Below are 20,398 nucleotides of genomic sequence, written 5' to 3'. Positions count from 1 at the left end.
AATTGGATTCTTTCTGGCACAAACATATCCACATATCCACAATAGAAATCGATGCACCGCAAGAAAGGGTGAATAGAGGTTTTTCAGAATGACTTTAAGAGGCCCGAAATTAAAAATAACTTGTTTGTAAAATGAAACTTGGCAAGTATTTGGGAAGCATTACTAAACTGCCACTTGGAGTTGTATTCCAGGGAGCACCATATGGCTGTTAATGTATGTGGCATTCTGAAAATATTATCAATCTGTCTGAGCAATATCGAAATCTATAGAATTTAACATGGTGTTGCATATTCACATATGCAATGTCACATATATATATGTGACATTGCATATGTGAATATGCAACACCGTGTTAAATTCTATAGATTTCGATATTGCTCAGACAGATTGATAATATTTTGGTTATGGTTATTAGTGGTTATAACCACTAATAACAGGTTAGCAGCTGAATTTAACAAGCTGATTGTGAAAGTATGACTTCGTAACAATCATTACTGCAAAGGAAAAGCAAGAAATACATGTTACAACTTCAACAATGATATCAAGTTGTGTGTTACCTTCCGGGCCATTCAGTTCAGCATCATATTTTAACTGCTGCATGGCTTCTACTAGGGGTGGCAAATCTGCATTGTCTGGAAGCTTTGTCGCGAACAAGGGATGCTCTTCCATTTCCTGCGACGAAGCACGAGTATGACTTAGTAATAGTATTTTCGCACTGAGATACACACAAGCTGCATGTCAGTACTAAGAGCTAGTTTAACAATTAAAAGCTATAAAAACTGCAGTAAAATCGTGACAATCTTGGTTATACTCTTAGTCGGACACACGGCAGAAATCCATGATTCCTAAGAGAAACCATACGTATTGAGTCATCTTACACTTCTCACTTTCGTGTAGGTAACCATCATCTTACAAACGACGTAAACGACAGTGTGATCAGAAGCAGCGAAGTGCGCGATGTAACACCATGTAAAATGGTGTGGCAAGTTGGCGACAGCTCGATCATGTTCGCACCGTAGCGAGGGCTGATCGCACACCTCGATTTGGATCCTCGAAGCACTCTTTAATAGAGCGAGAACAATCGTTGTGACGGAGCTTGCGGGTTATGCACTCCAACGTTGGACACAGATGGTTATTTCGGTTTCTTCGCGTCTCACCACTTTTTTAATTTCCTACGAAAGTTACGGGCGCAATCAATGAAGTTTGATCAATCTCAAAGAACTAAGTAATGCTATTACAGCAATCGTGTGGCTACCTTTTCCCAGGTTTCTTCTTTCCAGCCATCCTGATATTTACTTGGTTTCAAGTTGGCAAAGAACTCCTCTTCATCTTGTTGAAGCTTTTCGAGCACCTTCAGCCTCTCTTCCTCATCCATGTCACAAGCCTTCTGACTGTTTGGTCACAGGTAGACTTGTGCACGATCGCCAGAAACGCTCCTCGCGATTTCACAGCCCGACTTTGAACCCTTTAAATAATTGAGTCTGAGCTCTACGCCACAGAATCTCTAAACAGAAACCATGTGGTCACGCATCACGCATCGTCCTTTAGTTGGCTTCTCTACGACGTGGCTCGACCTGAAAAGTTCATTTTTTAAAGCACGATTTTAAGCGCAAGCGCATGGTAAAAATACTAAAAAATGTCAGTATAGGTGGTAAACATTATAAAATTTATTGTAACTACATTAAATTATACTTTATCTATATTACTAAATAACTTTTCTGGAGTTCTAGTTTCGGTTTTGCTACTGACGCCATCTTTCAGATACAAGGAGAAACGAACAAGACGCCATTTGGGAAAGGGATCAAGTCGAGGGACCAGAGAAGAAACTTTACTCGGACATGGAGCGGCTACGTTTGCCGATCCTGCTACAAAGTCTCCTACATCCTCAAATGAGTGTCGTCGTGTGATCCCTGTCGAAGTTTTTCATACAACATCTCGTGCTAGCTATGATGGGACGTCTCTCCGCGCGGACTGTTTACGGAACGGAGTTGATTAACCGGACCGTCTCCTCGGAAACTTGCCAACCTCGGGACTAGACCTCGGAAAACAGCGAGCGGCCGTGATGATGGGTGAGTGTTACAAGGAACGACCTTCGCGAAACAATTTTTCCGCTTACCTAAGCAGCGCGTGCGTGTTGGCAGCGGCCTTTGAGGCCGTCTACCTTTCTTAATTTTGCTCGAGCCTCACGTTGACGGCCAGCGATCGTTGACTTTCGGAGTGAAGTACTACTGTGTTTTGCTGCTTCCAGAACGTCGTTCCCATTTCGACCTGCGATATGGTTGTTTCTAGAAGTGAGTACAGCTTGTGACGTTCCCGATTTCAGAACCGTCGGATATGCGTGCAGCTTCCGTGGCTACTCGCAACGATCGGATCGTTGCCCAAATTAGGGCGCTGTAGTACGGGCGTAGTGCCCACATCGCTGCGGCTGTGCCGGAAAGGGTCGCGCGGCTCTTGCTTACAAACATCTGGGTTGTCATTCGCGTCACGTCGGCGGCGTCTTTCGAAACGGGACCACGCTGCCTTGACAACGCTGACCGAAGCACCATGCGACAGTTTCGAAAGCGCTTGGCCGATCGGCGCCGGGTCGGCCGCACATAAAGAAGCGGGCGAAAAATCAAAAGCGGAGGCATTTGGCCCGCAGACTGCCGTTTGGCGACGCCGCCAGGATACGGTCAGCCAAGCGTGGGAGGTCGTTCCGGAAGTACAGGTAGCCGCGTAACCTGGATATCTTGCGCGCAATGAACAAAGGGGGAAGAGGCGGCATTGTTCGAGATCCTCCCTGCTTGACCGCTAAACTTCGAGTCCTCCGCTTGCACACCTCTCGCCAATTTCATAGCCCTCCCCGTTTGCAACGATGCCGGTTCGATGGGTCGCTGGCGAGATAATGACTTTGAATGGGGGCGCAACCAACCCAGTGATGCAAGATTGGCGCTAGAAGGGCCTTCGCGTTTTCTACTGGGCTGTTTCTCTCTAACGCTGAACGCAGTTGTATAATGCTGGCACTCCGAAATACTGGTAGCTTATCTGCAAAATCTACCGTGCTTGATCTCTGGTGTTTTGTTTGTTATAGTGAGTTTGTGATACCGTTCTAAAAGAAAGTGTTTTTTCTTTTGTGCATAGAATGTGCGTGAAGGTAAGCCCTCATTGAGTGGCATGTAATCACCAAAAAATTCTTGTGTGTTTCAAAATTAAAGTTTGTTGATTGAATGGTTATTGAGTGCCAATGTGTTGCGTGAAGTTTCGATGTTGTTGTTGATAAGCAAAATTTAAAAGTTCTCATTCTCATCCGCAGCTAAACAGTTTGTATGGTTGGGTTGATTTTCTTTTCCAGATGACATTTTCACAACTGTCACCAGAGTGATAACCCTACGTACCAAGCTTGCCTTTGTCCAATCAATATGTTTAACCTTATTAAAGGTTTGCACTGAAGTGAAGCATACTAAAGCACATTCATCACTTTGGCACAGGCGCCTTAGCTGTCATAAAACATGGACTGTTTCCAAAACACAGCAATTCGTCGTGTGTGCAAGTAACTGCTTGGCAATTGATCAAGGACACATATTTTAAAATGTGAACTCTTCCTGGTGCATAAATGATTTTTGAAGAATATCTGCAACCTGACGGTAGACTGCAATATGCCATTGTATTGCTGTCTGCACCATGACACATGGGTGTATTTGTTTGTTCCCAGAGGTTATAAAATAATGAATGCCTGTTAATGGCTGTCCTGGCAGCGTAGTGCGGGTGTATCTCCTGGCCTAACTCACGGCTTTCATGTCTTAGTGTCAACCAGCAGCTGTTGGCATTCGAATTTATTTTCATCAGCTTCGTGCGCATTACGCCCTGTCTCCCGAACAAAACACACTCTACCAAGTGCAAAGAAAATGTACTGCAGGTAACTCCACGATGCACGTGTTTGCCAAGAGGACAAGTTCAACGAAAATACCAAGCATATAGCTGACTTTCTTCAACAAATCGGCTGCGTACAGAGTTTGGGCCGCTGCTTCTCTGATATCCGTGCTGGCAAAAAGCTTCGCACCTGGAGCATTGCTGTAAACATTTGTGCCCTACAGCACCACACCGCGCTTTCGATGTGGATTTATTGCAGTTAACGTCGAGAACCTCAGTTTTCGCTTGAAATGTGCATGACCTGGAACAAAACAGAGTGAAGAGCATGGCCGGACTCTGTGTAATGAAGCTGCCGCTGCTGCCCAGATAGTAACTAAATATGGCTGCTGCTGCTACTAATCTCCAGTTATGCTCATTCCACCACTAGAGGCGTCCTCGTTGGGGCTGGATTGCATCTGCAGAGTGCCTATAGGAACTGGATGTGCTGCATTTTAGACACATCTCTTGTCTCCAGTCTCTTGACAGTCAGCTGTACTTGCTAAATCATGCCGGAATTGTCCGAAAAACATATTAAAGACAGCGTCTTTCATAGCTAGTTACTCCCACTTCATCATATGGGGTGCTTGGATTTCTAGCCTTTCTTGTGGACCCAAGGATAGTGCAGTTTAAGAATGTGGCCTGATCCCAAAGGCAGTGCAGCCTAAAAAACGTGGGCTGTTTCTGTGGGTATGTGCAATCTAAAAATATGGGCCGATTTCTCAAATAGTGTAGTAAAGAAACTGAAGCAGTCCTGCTCCCTCACACGAGGGGTGCCGCGATAGTACTGTGTGCAGTCACTCCGCCCTATTCTCACCCCCAGCTTGCCCAGGAAGACAGTCGTTGATTGACTTCAACAGGAGGTTGAATCGCCTTCCAGTGTTTTTTCCTTCATGCCTTACACGAAAGCTTGCGCCTTAAAGGGGCCCTGAACCACTCCTCATACTTGGTGAAATAAGATAGACCGTGAGTAGTATATGCTGCTGTGAACATCTTAGCCAAGTTTTCCTGTCGTACGCGGTGCGTGGAGCTCGCAAGTGGATTGCGAAGTCACCTTTCTCTCAAACACTGTCTTTTCAACAGAAGGCCCTTTCCTCGCTCTCTTCTAGATGCACTATTTCGTCATTCCCTTAGATGGCTGCTATTGGCCAATAGCTGACATCAAGCTGCGGTTGGCCACATGGCGTAGATACCACGGCCGCCGCGGGATGCCGCCGCGAGTCCACTGGCTAAGTGCACTGCGACTTGTTGAGGACAGCCGCATTTGGCTTATGTTTAGTGCGTTGTAGGCACCAAAAGCGGAAGTCTTAGTGTCTACGTTAACATCCAAAATTAAATTTGAACTGCATGCCACGGTGATATTTAGAAGGCGGAGCGTCATGGGCACGCCCCACTGCGCCGTAGCCTTCGCAGTGCAATGCATTCAGGAAAGAACGGGAGCAAAGTGGAGGCCATGCTTGATTGCCAATAGCTCCACTCCTGCTGAATGCATTGAAGTACTTCTTGTGGCTAAGTATTTCTGAAATAGCCTATCTTCACTTCGATAAAAAGTAGTTCAGGGCCCCTTTAAACATGGTAATCTAAATGCAACAAACCAGCTTTAGTTGAGATTTTTTATGTCAAATTAGTAACAAATATTACACTTGTGTCAACTCCTTTGTCACCCAAAAAGCCTTGAATAACTCCAGGGGCTGCCCATTGACCTGGAGCAGAGTTTATGTCAAATGTGACCTCTTGTGCAACTTTAGAATGTAGCTGTCTTCCTCCACTTGAAGTGACAGCATATCTGCTAGTCATCTCCCCTATACCCTTTCACATTTTGCGACATACTGTATGCTTCCTTAACATTCGCCGACAATATAGCTGCTTGCAGCATTCACAAGTACATCTGCTGCCATACCTCCTCCAGTCACAAATATGATAGACTCAAAGTGTTAAAGTTACATTTATTCCTAGGTTTTACCAACTTCATTGCAAGAAAGTCAAGGTGTTAGAATGGGACTTCGTGCAATTTTTACTGAGTCTCTGCAATCACAGAGTAATCAAATCTCATTTTTTTTGGTACGCTCAGCCATGTCATGTATTCTTTAATATGCAAAAAAAAATTGAATCATTGGCTCAAAGCATATGCAGAAGGCAATTATTGGCTGCAAGCATTACGACCAAGGAAAAGCTGTTCATTTGCCATTGCTGACAGGTGACGTGTAGAACATCTCATCATACATGGTGGCACCTTCAGCAAAGTCGTTGCATGGGTGAATATTCAGCAGACTAGAGTGAAATGAAGCCACATTGAGTATGCAGGGTGTTGAGTTTACTTGAAGTTAAATGTCCGTGGTTCTTTTCTCTGCCACCTCAAGATAAAACTGATGAAAACAAGCAGCATACATGTATGTTTTCACTGACTGAAGGGGATATGTTGTTTGAAGAGCAACACTTTCATTCAGTTGGCTTACACTGTTGCAGATCATGCAAATTGCTTAAATATGTGCATTACAAACTGCATTATTCTTTGATCAGAAAAGCAGTCGTAAGTGAAGACAAGGTCAGCTTGTCATAAACTAATATGGTGTTAATTGCACAAGTGCAATGCACTGTCCTTTGGCATGTATTAGTAACCTTTATTATTTTTCCACTATCTCACACCTACCAACTCTTTCAAATTCTCTGGAAAGTTTATGAAATTGGACTCATTCTGTGATTTTACAAATGCCTTTTTAAGTTTTGTGAAAAATAAATTCTGTTTGTGGTAAAGTTTTATACATAGATCTCAACCATACCCTTAAATGGTTTCCGATTGTGAAAGGAGACCAGAAGGGTACCTGCTTGGGGCAAGGTTATTAAGAGAAGTTCTTGAAGCAGTTGAAATCAGCAAAGTCGCTGAAAGAGTCACTGTGATCTAAAAATTAGTGTGTTGCTTGACACTTTTTGTTGTTCCAAGTTTTCTGCTACTGCACTCTGTCTAAAGGCAAATCTTAGGTAAGAAAGCAAGCACGCATCCTGCAAAAGGTGTGTGCTTGTTGCAAACTGAGGGCTTGCAGCGGAGTGCCAGGAACAGAGGACCAGCGTAGCAGGCTCTTAGAGCGGACTAGCACATGCCGTGCTTGCGCCGTGAGTATGCGCCGCCCAACTTTATTTTCCTCATCTTTCGCAGTGCTGACTGAGAGTGCCGACCTTTAGAGTCCACGTGCAGTGGCGTCGGTGGGCACTGCGTGCTCCGGGGGGGGGGGGGGGGGGGCAAACAAACAAACAACCTACTATTGTCCTCTCTTCCCCTGAAATATATTTATGAATATGCAAGTTCACAGGTTGTATCAATTTATGCCAACTTATGTGCTATTTATTTTCATGCGGGGCTATGTGCAAGATGGTCACACTACTTTAATGTCAATAAAATAAAGCTGTAATAATATATTTACGGGACAGCTTTTGGTGTTGTGGGCCTCAAGGATCTGCATTTTTTGTGCAACAAAGGTGTGCACAAGCCGTTAAAAAAAAAAGTCACTTCGACTAGGACCTTTAACCCTTGTTGATTGCATTGGAAATGAGCATTGTATCGGGAAGCTAATCCTGCAACTCTTAAAGCACCACACAAGTTAGTTAGCCAGCTAACGTTGGCATTTGAAATCGCCAGTGTGGTATGTTGCTCTATACCAGAGATTGTGCAGGCCCATGCCTGTGCTTATGAGTCTTACCGTACTAGCTAGGTGGACACAAAGGTTCTCAAGCTATTTATTATTTGCTTTAGACCTCCCAGTTTTACTGATGGCTTCTAGAAATTAAAGGATCTGAAACAGGCCACGGTACAGTAGAAAAAACTAGAGGTAGATGTGCAGTTTTCCAACATTTTGTGTAGACCTGGGATGACATTAAAATTCTTGACGAGGACCGAAACAGTACAGTGCTTGCGCCCAGCTTTGGCACTACTGTATTGAACTCAAATGCACGTGTGGCACCGTATTAAACTGTGAATTTTTCCCAACTGTTTGTGCGTTCCGCTGGAAATAAGATGGCATAAGCCAAACCTATGCTCTTGTTTAATCTGCTTGTGTGCAGGCATGCCATGTGCTCCCTCGCATTGTCGAACTGTTTGAACTGAATTGGCGCACCCATGTGCAGATGGCCTGCCCCTACCAGGAGGATGTGTGGACAGGCGAGGCGCCCCTGTGGAGCACGGTGACCGGTACACGCCCGAGGGCAAGGACCCCTGTGAGCAGTGCACCTGCCAGCGGGGACGGCCAGACTCCTGCTCCATCACTTCCTGTTACCCACCAGCCCACTGCCACCAGCCATACCTTAGGGGTTCGGGCGAGTGCTGTGACTACGCCTGCAACGGCACCACGCTTGGTTCACCTGATGGTTGGTCACTTTGCGCATTCTTTTATTTGTTCTTGTTTTGGATGCATGGTTGTGTCTGCACATATGTACTTGCACTTGGTGGTTGGTGTCTTGCATGTATTTACAGAAGTAGGCTACAAGGCCTTGACCCTTTGGGGGCTGTGTGTTATTCCGAAGTGGAACAGATTTAATTTCGGTTAAAGTAACACATTACCAGGCTTTAAATTCAAGTGCTATTTATTGGCAATATGTTGCTGAACATTAAAAAAATGCTTACATCTTGAAATTCAAACAAATGTTACAAGTTATGCTGATTACTAATCTTAGTATAATTAGCGCTCCTCAAGCAACATGACCTCCTCGTTGCTGTTGTTGCCCCTTGAAAACGCCTTGTGATAACATCGAAGTCTCTTGAATAATAGTTCATAAGAAGTTTCTGTGAATTTATATGTCATTTAAAATATGCGCGGGCTTTTTGTGGCAGCCCGACATGTCAGAAAACAAAAGACACGAGAAACACCGACAGTAAGCTTTGTTGCGCTATCTGTTGTATAAATGCAAAGCCTATCGTAAAATTTCAGTCAAACCAACTTCTGAGTAGATGGTGGAGCCAGTTTAGCGGATGTTTCACATTCATGAATTATCTTGAGTTCAACTACGAGTGTGCTTGGCAGCTAGATGAGTTCACTTGGGCACAACACATAAACGGCAATGACCAGAGGAACATTTTTGGCAAGACTGCAGAATGAACATACGTATCAGTGGATGTTGTGTAATGTATCATGTAGGAAGCAGCTGGTCATATGACAGCTGTTCAGCTATTGGTGATGCCATGGCACAGCACCAGTGCATGTTCAGTTCGAAGTGGCAGCTGCGTAAGGAGGTTGTGACGCTCCGTGTGTGTTACAGTCAAACCTCGCTACAACGAAACTCACGGGACGCGCGAAAAATTTAGTTGAAGCGAAAATTTCGTTGTGGCGAAATTTGCCCCAAAACACTGTCAAATTTGACTACACACTCACAAACATAATTTGTTTCCGGAAAAAGTTGGTTACCTTTTGTTGTGACGAAATCTGACCCAAAACGTTGTCAGATTTGACTACACATTAAAAAACATCATTCATTTCCGAAAAAAGTCGGTCATCTTTGTTTGCCTCCGTCTTGTGGCCATCATCGCCTTGGTGCGATGTTTGCACTCGGTCAGCAGCTGCGTTGCAACGTCGTCATCGTGGGCGCCAATGAAATTACAAATGACGTCAAAAGCATCCATTACATCCAGTGCACGAGGCGGGGCTGATGCATATTGTTCGCCGCACAACACTTTCGCAATGATGTTGTGTCGGGCCTATGCCAACCAAGGTCAGCCAACCTGTGCTTGCCTTAAAATCGTCGATGCCGAGCATGCAAGCATAGTTAAGTGTCTTTTGCTGCAGCACGCTTCCGCTGATCGGCATTTTCTTGGCACGCATGTCAAGGAACCATTTGAACAATGCCTTTTCAAGATCCTCGTGTGCAGCTTGAGTCAACTTCTTCTGTTTGGCGGATGCCCCCGCAGAAAGAGCACTGGTGATCGCGTCCTTCGACTTCAAAATTGTCGGTGGCGTGCTGTTGGAGATGCCGAACTCAGCTGCAACGTCTCCTTTCTTTCTGCCGCTCAAAGCCTCGCTGATGATTTGTGCCTTCACCTCCAAGGAAAGAAACTTTCGCTTTGTTGCCATGCTAGCCGCGCGCACAAGCACAAACGAAAATCTGCGTCGCCGCGTTGCGCCAGTGCTCACGTGACCTAGGATGGATATGGATTGGCTGTGGCTCCCGTTTGGCAAAGTGGGCCTGCGCCTTGTCGCAAGGTGGCTAGCCCCATAGTCATTACCACCAAATAATGGCGCCCCTCCATGAGTTTGTTTATCGGCGATGGTGCAGTGGGCGCACGTTTTTGGTGAACCTAAGCGGCGTGGATGTACGAAAAATTGCAGATGATGGGGGTTATGTTTGTTTTATCGCAAAGCAAATTTTAAAGCCCAGCTCAACTGAGTAGAAATTTCGTTGAAGCGAAAACAAGCCCGAAAAATTGTTCGTTGTGGCGAGAACTTTTTTGCATTGACTTCTATGGCTAGCTGGCGGGGAATTGGAAATATTTCGTTGAAGCGGCGTTCGTTGTAGCGGGGTTCAACTGTAGATGCATGTGGCTCTTAAAGTACCGTGGCAGTCACTTGTGATGTGGCTGGCTATTTGTGCATTTCCACGTGCCCTCCTGTTGTTGGCTAATCAGACTCTGTTTGAATACAGTATGTGGTAAAACTGGATGTTTGTTAATTGTGAACTGATGTAATTGGTGATTCACACTCACTGGTGGGCGTTGCAACTATATTGGTAGTACTGTTGATCTGGTAGTTGCCAGCCATTCACTTTAAGGATTGCTGTTGTTTAGCTGCACCACACATCGCACTGTTAGCCTCAGAGCTCGTTAACAGGCTACAAACATGTCCACCGTTGTTGTGCACTCTTGAAACCTGCTTTTCTACATAGAATTCATATGAAACCTTAGCAAGTGCTTTGGAAGCAGCAACAAATTGATGTCTTTTTTTTTTCATTTAGCCTAAAATTTTATAATTGGAGGAATGTATTCCTTCTGTACGTCATCCCAGTAAAATGTACGCCGTAAACAAGTCTTTTGTGCTTGACTCTTTACATCTTCCACAACACCTTTCTGCCCTCTCGTTGGGTAAAGTAAAGCTAGAAACACCATTCATTTTCAACTTTAGGTTTATGTTCATGGCAAAGTTCAAGTATTTCACTGTCAATCAGAGTGCTGACCCCATGCTCGTTATAGCAGATGCTTGCCTGCACAACTTGTAACAGTCAGCATTTGCAAACTATTGCTATAGCAAAGTGCTGCATTAGTCTGTGTGGAATTGCAGATTTTTTTTATGTCGCACCACATGGCAAAACATTTTAAGATCATCTGTAGCGCTAGCCGCAGATGACCCTTAAATATTTTCCATTGACCACATCTGGCGGTACTTCCACTTTTGTGTGACATTGCATTCATTGAGATGCACCATGTGACAGATCATTCACTAATGTTGTGGTGTGCGATGTGCCCATCTTGTCAGCCTGCTTTACAATTACATGGTGTGAAAAGAAATCTTGCAGTAAGTGTATTTTCCAACAAGTTTCTTTCATCATGCTTGCTTCTGCTGGGCTAACCTATTAGTATGGGCTGAAAGTTGTACATCTAGGAGTGACCAAGATTACTGCTTCCCTTTTCTTAGCTAGCCGGTTATGTACTGAAAGTGACGCATCCAGGAGTGATGGATCCATTTTCTCTGTAGAGGCATCCAAGATTGATGTTAGGTAGTTAAACTTTGATTTAACAGGGGTAATTGGACGCAAGAATTACATAACAATATCGAGAACTTCTATAAAATGGAAATATTCATGCAAGTAACATTCAATAGCAAAACAGAATGTAAATTTTGCCTGAGTATGCAGTTATCATACACATTGAGACCATTGAGTACGTCTTGCAAAAGCAAGACGTACTCAATGTGAAAGCGGCAAACCTTCTTACTATGTACTACTACTTACTAGGTACTATGTGAAAGCGGCAAACCTTCTTAAGAAGTCAATGACGTCCATCACCTGAACTGAATCTTGGTGTAGCCATGTTTTTCTCCTGCTTTACTCATATTCTCTCCCAAAAGTTAATTAAATTAGGTGAGATGTTGCGTTCACTTTGTTGCTATGAGGTTTTCAGTGCATTGGCTTTGTGAATGTGTATTGGCAAATTGGAAGTATATCATTAAATCGACAGTTTTGTAAAATCATGTTTCATTAAAACAAGGTTTGACTGTAATCAGCAAGCTGCTTTGTTTTCAATATAAACCATTGGGATAAACGGCTTGTGAGAAAATATTTTGGCCCGTTAAACTTTAATCTCGTTTCTTTCTTTTCTTTTCTTTTTTTCCCACTTTGGCGTCAGGAGCAGATGTGCAGAGTGCCACTACTCTGGGCCTTCGGATGGTGGCCAGCACAGTGGCGTCGTTTCTCATCGTGGCTCTGCTGCTGTTCATGATCCATCGACTCCGCAAGAGGCGCCTGCTGGTCATGTTACGAAGTCAGTTTTGAATTCTTGGTTTGTTTGTTCAAGGAAAATGACTTGCGCTGAAATATCAAATGAACAGGTGCAGCGAGCAGTGTGCAACATTGTTTGGTTTACCAGGTTAACCCACAGCTTCTTTCTATTCGATGAAGAGGAGCCTACGTTCACACTCTCTCAGGAACAGTTTAACTGTTTCACATATTTAAATTTCCTGCCCCTGCTGTGAAATGACATTTCTTTTACCATGTTTTACAGATGTTTGGTACTGTTTCCACATTGCAAGATTAGTGCTTGGTGACAAAGTCCTTACTCCTGCCCAAAACACGTTTATACACCTAAATGCAAAATACTTCTCACACCAACTCTAGCTAAATGCACCATGTGCATTTTGAGTCAAGCTTTTAACCCTTTGGCTCTTACTATCAACCTTGTGTCATAAGTCTGTAGCAAATTTGGTCAAAGTTTCTTACAGCTGGGATGGCTGCTGTGCTGCACAACTGCTAATTTAGTACTACTAGTACTTTGGTTGTACTTTATTGTGGCATGTCTTATACCCTGTTACAATTTTGCAGTATGCAACAACTTGTTGCACCGTTTTCCCGGCACCAATGTCTGGAATCGAGAACAAAAAAAATGACCCAGTAGAGTTACGCTCATTTTTTACTAGTTCGTATGTTCCTGGAAAACATGATTTTTCAGCGCTAACGTTCAGTATGTCACCAAATTGCGATCATATGATATGTTTTCCTGCCGTTAGATGCCATGTAAACAAGAAAATGCGCGAGGCACGCGCAGTTGAGTACAGTATATAGCTGCCCGCCGCAGCAGCTTCACTGCAATGCTCGCCCATCCATCTCACGTGAAAACGCTGGCGCACACTCAGTTTCTCGTTTCGGCACCAGCAAATCTTCTCCGGGGTTGTTGCATGCAGTATTCACAGCTATCACTGCCAATCCTATTGCGATAAGCATCCTTGCCTATCTGTTTCGCAGCATGCGGTGCATATTGCCATTAGTAGTGTACTGCGCGCATTTAGTTGGCGATAATGCAGACATGTCGCCGTTCCCTGCTGCAGGCGGCGCGACGTGGCCATTATGTTTCACTTTGGTGGCATCCAGCATTGCCCACCAGCTTGATTTCATTTCAGTTTCCCGTTACCCTCTTAAAACACCACGCAATAGGAAAACAACAAAACACGTCTTGGGCTGCCGGAGCACCACCAACCCGACGTATATCGGCGTCTCGTGCCACAACAATCTGCGTGACGCCTCATTTTACGTAGATGCCAACAATAGTTGGAGTCTGTCAAATCTTTTAAGTTACTTTGGATCGTACATTTTCCTGATTAGTAAGTTTTTTCTTGCGTTTTTTCCCCAAAACGTTTCAACTTACTAACCCAATGTTCTCAGTGTCTGCATGATATAAGGACATGCATTTGTGATCATATCTTGGAATCAGTCACCAGTGGGCTGGTGACTGACCGGTAGCTGAAAAAATATGCATGAGCATAATTTTTTTTTTGCACCAAGCTTTTGTGTGCTGTTTTGTGTGTCACACACATACATGAATGGCACTTTTCTGCACTGTTTGGTTGACCTGGTCGACAGGGCTGAATGGGTGCCGGGCAGCGGCCAGCCTGGAAGAGGCCTGCCTGGCGCGGCAACTGGCACTTGAAGAACAGGGCGTGGGCTTCCTGGGCGGCTTCTGTCCTGACCCCCCTCCGCCGTACACCTTCTGGAAGCCCCCAGAGGCTTACGTGCCCCCTGGAGAGGCCCCACCTCCTTACGATGCTCCTCCTGCATTACTTGACCGGCAGCTGCAACAGCAGGTTGGTGCTTCAACACTTGCCTCTCCCTAACGGTAGTACTATGACACTTGATCTGGTTCTTGCTGGTTCATCTTTAACCCCTTGTTGGTGGTTGTCCATATGTCATATCCATATTTTATACTGTGCCTGGTTTCTTTGGGTGTGTTGCGTCACCTTTTGAGAAATTCTTTAACTGTTTGATTGCACTTTGCAGCATCTGCATATGAGTGCAGCATGTTTTTAGAAAACTTCACTGGTCATGATGCATGCGCCAGATTTTAATGGTGACTGGAATGGTGACTCCACTTATCCACTAGTCTTGGCAGCGCTTAAGGTACAATGAATGCGTTGAACATGCATTACCTCCCATCACAAATGCCTATTTTTGGTCTGGCTCAGGATGATACTAAAGCAAAAATGGTAGCTCACAATGGATTATTCCAGTATGTGCCCAATTCTAATGCGCTCATTTTTTCCACAAAAATACGTCCTAAAGTATCGGGCAGTGCAATCCATTATGAAACCAAAACAGTGGTCGCAACAGCCTGCCATCGGAGCCAGCCTAGCCAGCATCATTGCCATCACAAGATGGTGACCATGGATGCCAACAGAGCCAACATTGGACAGAACGAGTATATCGTATTTACTCGAATCTAGGCCAGCCATGATTTTAAGCCGACCCGCAAAAGTCTGAAGCCAGAAAAGGAAAAAAAAGCGCCTCGAATGTAGGCCGGACAAAAAAGCGAGGACAGCATTCACAAAATGAAACAGCATTTATTGAATATGAAGATATCAAGCTCATTCTACATCACTATCTTCCTTATCGCTCTCATCTCCTCATTGCGGCCAGCGCACGCAAAAAGCGTCTCCCATTGCCCCCTCCAACGACGGCCATTTTTCTCACCGATGCCAAAGTCCCGCCTGGCTTGAACTTGAATGGCTTGCACCGCTTGAAGTTCTGCCTAGCGCAGCTAGTAGCCCTTTAATCTAAGCTGACCCTAAAGTTTGGTTTATGATTATTTGAAAAAGAAAAAAAACCTTCGGCATAGATTTTAATAAATATGGTAACTTGAGTTGTCGCACAGCATGACAACAGTGCACCGCTTATAGTCGATTACGAAAGCCCATTCAAACGGTAAGGTATTTTACATGTTAATCTATCGGCAATAAGTTGCGTCACACGTTCTTGGCGTTTCAGAGAATTGTGTGCGTCGCAGAATAAACTAGCGAAGGGGTTAGTCTAGGTGTGGCCCACAATGCCTTTTACAATCCTTGCGGAGTCGTCTGATACATACAGAATATCAAACGCTCTATGGACCTTATGAAGAATGACATGTGGTTCTTCATAGTCTGCAATAAAGCGTTAGTGTGAGCCCATGATGATAAACATTAAATAAATTTCCATGCTGTGAAGGTAAAGTTCACTAGGTGGTTTTGTCTTGTTCACAGGTCACAGTCACTTGATATGCCTTCTGTTTGAAAATGGTCTGTGCAAAGCATGCATGTGGGGATCTTGGTGTGTTGCACTCATGACCTTGATGACCTTGATTGATCTATGGGTGGTTTGCTCACACTACGATACTGCTAGCTTTTAGTGAACCTGCACACGAGCTGTGCATTTCCTTCGGTACAAACAATTTACTTATGCATTCCACTGATTTTACAGGAAGTCGCACCCATCTCTGCCGAGCCATTGCCACGTGTTGCATCGGCCACGCCTCCATTGCTGTGTGGAGGCTCGTCAACCAGCAGTGAGGCAGGGGAGCTGCCTCAACAGCAACGAGCAATTCGCTCAGATGCTTACTACGAAGATGGGTTACGACACGTGACGGTTGTGCTCGTCGGGGACCAAGCAGCACGCAGGCGACTGTCGCACTGCGAGCCCTCTGTTCGACACCTGGTTCAAGACGGTGACAAGCGGCTAAGCTTGCAGGTGACTAGCTGGCGCCAATACCTTACTTTCACATGTATAGCCGGTCTGTGCAGGTAACCTGTGTTCCGAGTTACAGTCCTTGGGAAAAGGGGAATAAATTCACTGACGATTACGATACCCTGTAATGCGAAATTTGAGTGCAGCTCTATACGCATTTTCATTTCATGATATATTGAAGCAAAGTATTGGAGAGAGACACGCAGCAGAATTGGTAATCATCGAAAATCTTATCTGTGGGTCAAGTGCGTTGGCTTTATAAATGACTCGTTGAGGGTTCCAATGTAATCGCTGGTGCCGCTTGGATTCGAGAAACTACTACACAATTCACGACGTGCATACAAACAGATTACAAAACCATCGCAAACCATGACAATCTAAACAAGCGCAAACGAGACGAAACCAAACCAACCAAACCAAAAAAGTGCGAGCGAGAGCTGACGTGAGCAGACAATAGTACGAAATGAGCGGTCCGTCTGAGACCAGTTATGAGTACACAATGAGTGGTCAGGCGGGTCCATATGAAACTACCTTCCCGTGCGCACGTCGCTGCAGGGGCCGCCCTCAATGGTCTCCGCCATGCGCGGTTCGCGTGTTTCATCTGCCTCTCCGCATTCGCTCTTTCATCATTCACTGTTGTGCTCGTTTGATCAGTTACGTTGCTGCTTGCCGCAGGAATGGGCCATTAAGAGTGGCGCCCTAAAGAATACCTGACCATATAGCCTCTTCTGAACAACATTTGGGATGAGAAATGTGGAACATCCAGCATAACTTCCACGAAAGTGTCATCGCTGCTTCGTTTACTCACCAGTTGCAGAAAGCACTCGTATGTGCCTTTAAAGGACATACTATTATAATTAGGGGTGTGTGAATATTGTGTAGTAGATTTCAATATTGAATCCCATCAAGAAAAAAAAGGCTGCATATCGAATACCAGAACATTTTTGTACAAAATTTACAGGTTACAAATTTAGGGCAAGAAAATAAGGTGCTGCACGTGCTTTGGAGTCTGCTAGCATTGTATAACAAGAATGTTGCAAGCTTTCAGTAATTTAGGTGCATGGAAATCGAGACGTCTACTCTCATTGAAGGGAGCACAGTTTACAGCTCAGTTCTAGTACGTGAAGGTCTGGAAAATATTTGTTTATCAAAAGAATTTCTGTTGGAACAGAATCAAGTTTTTTTTTCCTCCTCTGAAACTAATGAATTAGCAACATTCTGTTGTACTGAATACAGTAGACCCTCGTTCATACATGTTGTAAAAATCCGCAAGAAGAAATGTACTAACTGGGGAAAACGTACGATCTGAAGTTACTAAAAAAATTTTGATAAGACTCAACTATTGTTGACATCTGCGTAATGCGAAGCATCGCGCTGATAGTTGTGGCACGAGATGCCGACGCATGTCGAGCTGGTGGTGCTCCGGCAGCCCGAGATGCGTTTTGTTGTTTTCCTATTGCATGGTGTTTTATTAAGAGGGTGACGGGAAACCGAAACGAAATAAAGCTGGACGGCGATGCCCGATGCCACCGAGGCGGGACACGATGCCCACATTGCGCCGCCTGCAGCAGGGAACGGCAGTGCGTTTGGATTATCGCCTGCTAAAAGCACGAAGAATGCTAACAATGGCACTATGCACCACATTGGGAAACAGATAGGCGAATATGCTTATCACAATAAGATTGGTGGTGATAGCTGTGAATGCAACATGCGATGAGCCTGGAGATTTGCTGGTACCGAAATGAGAAACTGAGTGCGCGCCGGCATTTTCACGTTAGATGGACGAGCGAGTACTGTGGTGAAGCTGCCGCTGTGGGCAGCTACATACCGTTCATGATTGTGTGTCCCTCGCGCATTTACTTGTTTACCTGGCATCTAGCGGCCGGAAAACGTATCATACGATCGCAGTTTGGCAACATACTGAATGTTGGTGCTGAAAAGTCATGTTTTTCAGGAACGTATGAACCAGTAAAAAATGAGCATAATTCTATTGGATCATTTTTTTGTGTTCTTGATATCGAACGTTGGCACCGGGAAAATGTGTGTAACGGGAACGTGTCAGCGAGGTTCTACAGTTCTAGGGGTGTGCAAATACTGAATGGTGGATTTCTAATTGAATATCAAATCGAATCAAGAGAAAAATGCCAAATATCGAATATCGGACAATTTCACGCAAACTTTTGTGCTTCCAAATTTTGTGCGAGAAACACAGTGCTGCACATGCTCAGAAGGCTAATGGCATTATTGAACAAGAAAGTATTGCTTTCCACGTTTCTTCCAGCAAACGGAAGAAAGGGTTTTCTATCTTTATGACAGGTGATTGTCAGCTTCCAAAGGACCGTGTGACCACTGTGAATAGATCTGCGTTGATTTGGTAACTGTAACTTTAGTCGCCGACACCCGACGACACAGCTCCGATTAGGCCTAACAGGCTAGACAATGTGGCCACTCATGTGGCCGTGACGAAAATTATCCCACTGATCTGATAACGGGCCGCCGACTGTTGTTGAAAACTTGCCACTAATATATTCCTACAGGTGGCTTATCAGTAATTGGACGCAAGATCACATATGAGGGATAGATTGATGGCCACAGAAACAGCATACTGGTCTGTGGTCAACCAGCCGCCAACTATCGTGAGCATGCATGCTAAGTTGGTCTATGTGCTCACGTATGGGTAGAAAGCTTCGAACTACGCGAATATGCATGTATGAACGCTGAACTTGCATATTCAATGCGATCAGCGTGCCTTCCAGTGAATCGGCCCAATCTTCACAAATGCTTCCGTGCTTTCCACACGGGCTGCTTTTGTTGTTCCCTCTGTTCACGTAGCGTTAATTGTTTGATTGGTCCATTCAACCTCATCAAACCTTGTACTGATAAAGATTGCTTGCTACGGGAACGTCAATGCACCGACCTGGGTTAGGTCATTCACTGGAGGTACTGATATTCGAAAGATCAAATACCGTATTTATTCGCGTATAACCCGCACCAAAATGTGAAAAAACGCGTTTAAAAAGTGGGGGTGCGGGTTATCTGCGAATTTTTTCCTTGGGAGGGGGGGGGTCGGCTTCACCGCAATGTGCGGCGGCCTCCCCGTGTAGTCCGCCATCCCCATCGTCATCGACGCTTGTCAAGCCGATGAAGGGCCAACGAAAGGCCAGCATTGTTGAGCCTCGCGTTAGGCGCTGTTTAGTGTACTTACCCCAGTTTGCACTGTTTGCCTGCTTTGTTTTGGCATCATGAGTGCGACTCGACGGCAGTGTTTCACAGCGAAAGAGAAGCTAAAGATTATAGCCGCTGCCGAAGAAATCGGCAACAGAGCTGCTGCAAGACAGCATGACGTCGACGAGTCGTGCATTCGCGACTGGAGGAAGAAAAAAAGAGTCTCGAAGCAACGAACCGGAACAGGCGAGCGTTTCGGGGTCCGAAGACTGGCGCGTACCCCCACCTCGAGACGCAGCTTGCGAAGTTCATTGAGGAGCAGAGAAGTCGTGGCCACGCTGTTTCGACTGAGATGGCGCAAATGGAAGCCCTGAAGTTGGCCCGGGAATTGAACATTCCACGTGAGTTTCGTGCAAGCCGTGGATGGCTTCAGCGCTTCATGCGAAGACATGGATTTTCTATGCGGCGGCGAACAACCATGTGCCAGCGGCTTCCTGAAGCCTACGAGGAAAAGTTGTTGAACTTTCAACGATATGTGATCGCACTTCGGAAGGAGCACAGCTATTTGCTGTCTCAGGTGGGAAATGCTGATCAAACACCTGTGTACTTTGAGATGCCGATGGACACGACCATGGAAAAAAAGGGCTCCAAATCAGTCGGCGTGCTGACCGGCGGAAATGCCAAGCTGCGCTGCACAGTCATGCTATGCGCTTTGGCTGACGGCACGAAACTGCGCCCGTATGTGATTTTCAAACGCAAGACGCTACCTAGCATTCCACTGCCCCCAGGAATCGTTGTGCGTGCGGAAGAAAATTCGTGGATGAACAGTGGCCTAGTCGGTGACTGGCTTCGAGTAATCTGGGAGCGAAGACCAGGTGCCTTGCTGGCACGCCGGTCGATGCTCGTACTAGATTCCTTCAGAGGCCACTGCACTGATGCGGTGAAGGCTCGCCTTGCCGAGACCAGCACCGACCTCGTCATAATACCTGGCGGCATGACGTCCATGCTACAGCCACTCGACGTGTGCCTGAACAAGCCGTTCAAGGCACACGTGAAGCGGCTGTATGCCCAGTGGATGGCCGACGGCATGTACGCCCTCACACCGACGGGACGCGTGCGAAGGCCTGATATTCCATTGCTGTGCCAGTGGATCGTGGATGCGTGGAAAGCG

General features: G+C 45.4%; 2 protein-coding genes across 5 annotated transcripts in view; one reads left to right on the top strand and one right to left on the bottom strand.

The window, feature by feature from the left end:
- Dpit47 (DNA polymerase interacting tpr containing protein of 47kD) overlaps positions 1–20,398 on the bottom strand; it is a 55,053-nt gene that overhangs the window by 16,313 nt on the left and 18,342 nt on the right. The window contains exons 1-3 of one of the 3 annotated variants that reach the window (XM_075686185.1): positions 1,452–1,543; positions 1,256–1,405; positions 558–672 (exon numbers count right to left, since the gene is read on the bottom strand). In XM_075686185.1, coding sequence (XP_075542300.1) covers positions 558–672; positions 1,256–1,375 — 235 coding nt within the window. In that variant the 5' untranslated portion in view covers positions 1,376–1,405; positions 1,452–1,543. Of the gene's footprint in view, positions 1–557; positions 673–1,037; positions 1,173–1,255; positions 1,406–1,451; positions 1,544–20,398 lie in introns of those variants that run through there. The other 2 variants (XM_075686187.1, XM_075686186.1) reach the window with 2 other exon arrangements.
- LOC142576180 (uncharacterized) overlaps positions 1,723–20,398 on the top strand; it is a 28,387-nt gene continuing 9,711 nt past the window's right edge. Inside the window, exons 1-5 of one of the 2 annotated variants that reach the window (XM_075686179.1) lie at positions 1,723–2,069; positions 8,005–8,244; positions 12,206–12,340; positions 13,933–14,153; positions 15,799–16,065. In XM_075686179.1, the coding sequence (XP_075542294.1) occupies positions 2,063–2,069; positions 8,005–8,244; positions 12,206–12,340; positions 13,933–14,153; positions 15,799–16,065 (870 nt within the window). In that variant the 5' untranslated portion in view covers positions 1,723–2,062. The remainder of the gene's footprint in view (positions 2,070–8,004; positions 8,245–12,205; positions 12,341–13,932; positions 14,154–15,798; positions 16,066–20,398) is intronic. The other variant, XM_075686180.1, reaches the window with a different exon arrangement.

Source organism: Dermacentor variabilis, chromosome 3 (genome assembly GCF_050947875.1).
Source record: "Dermacentor variabilis isolate Ectoservices chromosome 3, ASM5094787v1, whole genome shotgun sequence".
Lineage (NCBI taxonomy): Eukaryota > Metazoa > Arthropoda > Arachnida > Ixodida > Ixodidae > Dermacentor > Dermacentor variabilis.
The sequence above is the reverse complement of the archived record's forward strand: the minus strand, read 5'-3'. Positions and strand labels throughout refer to the sequence as shown.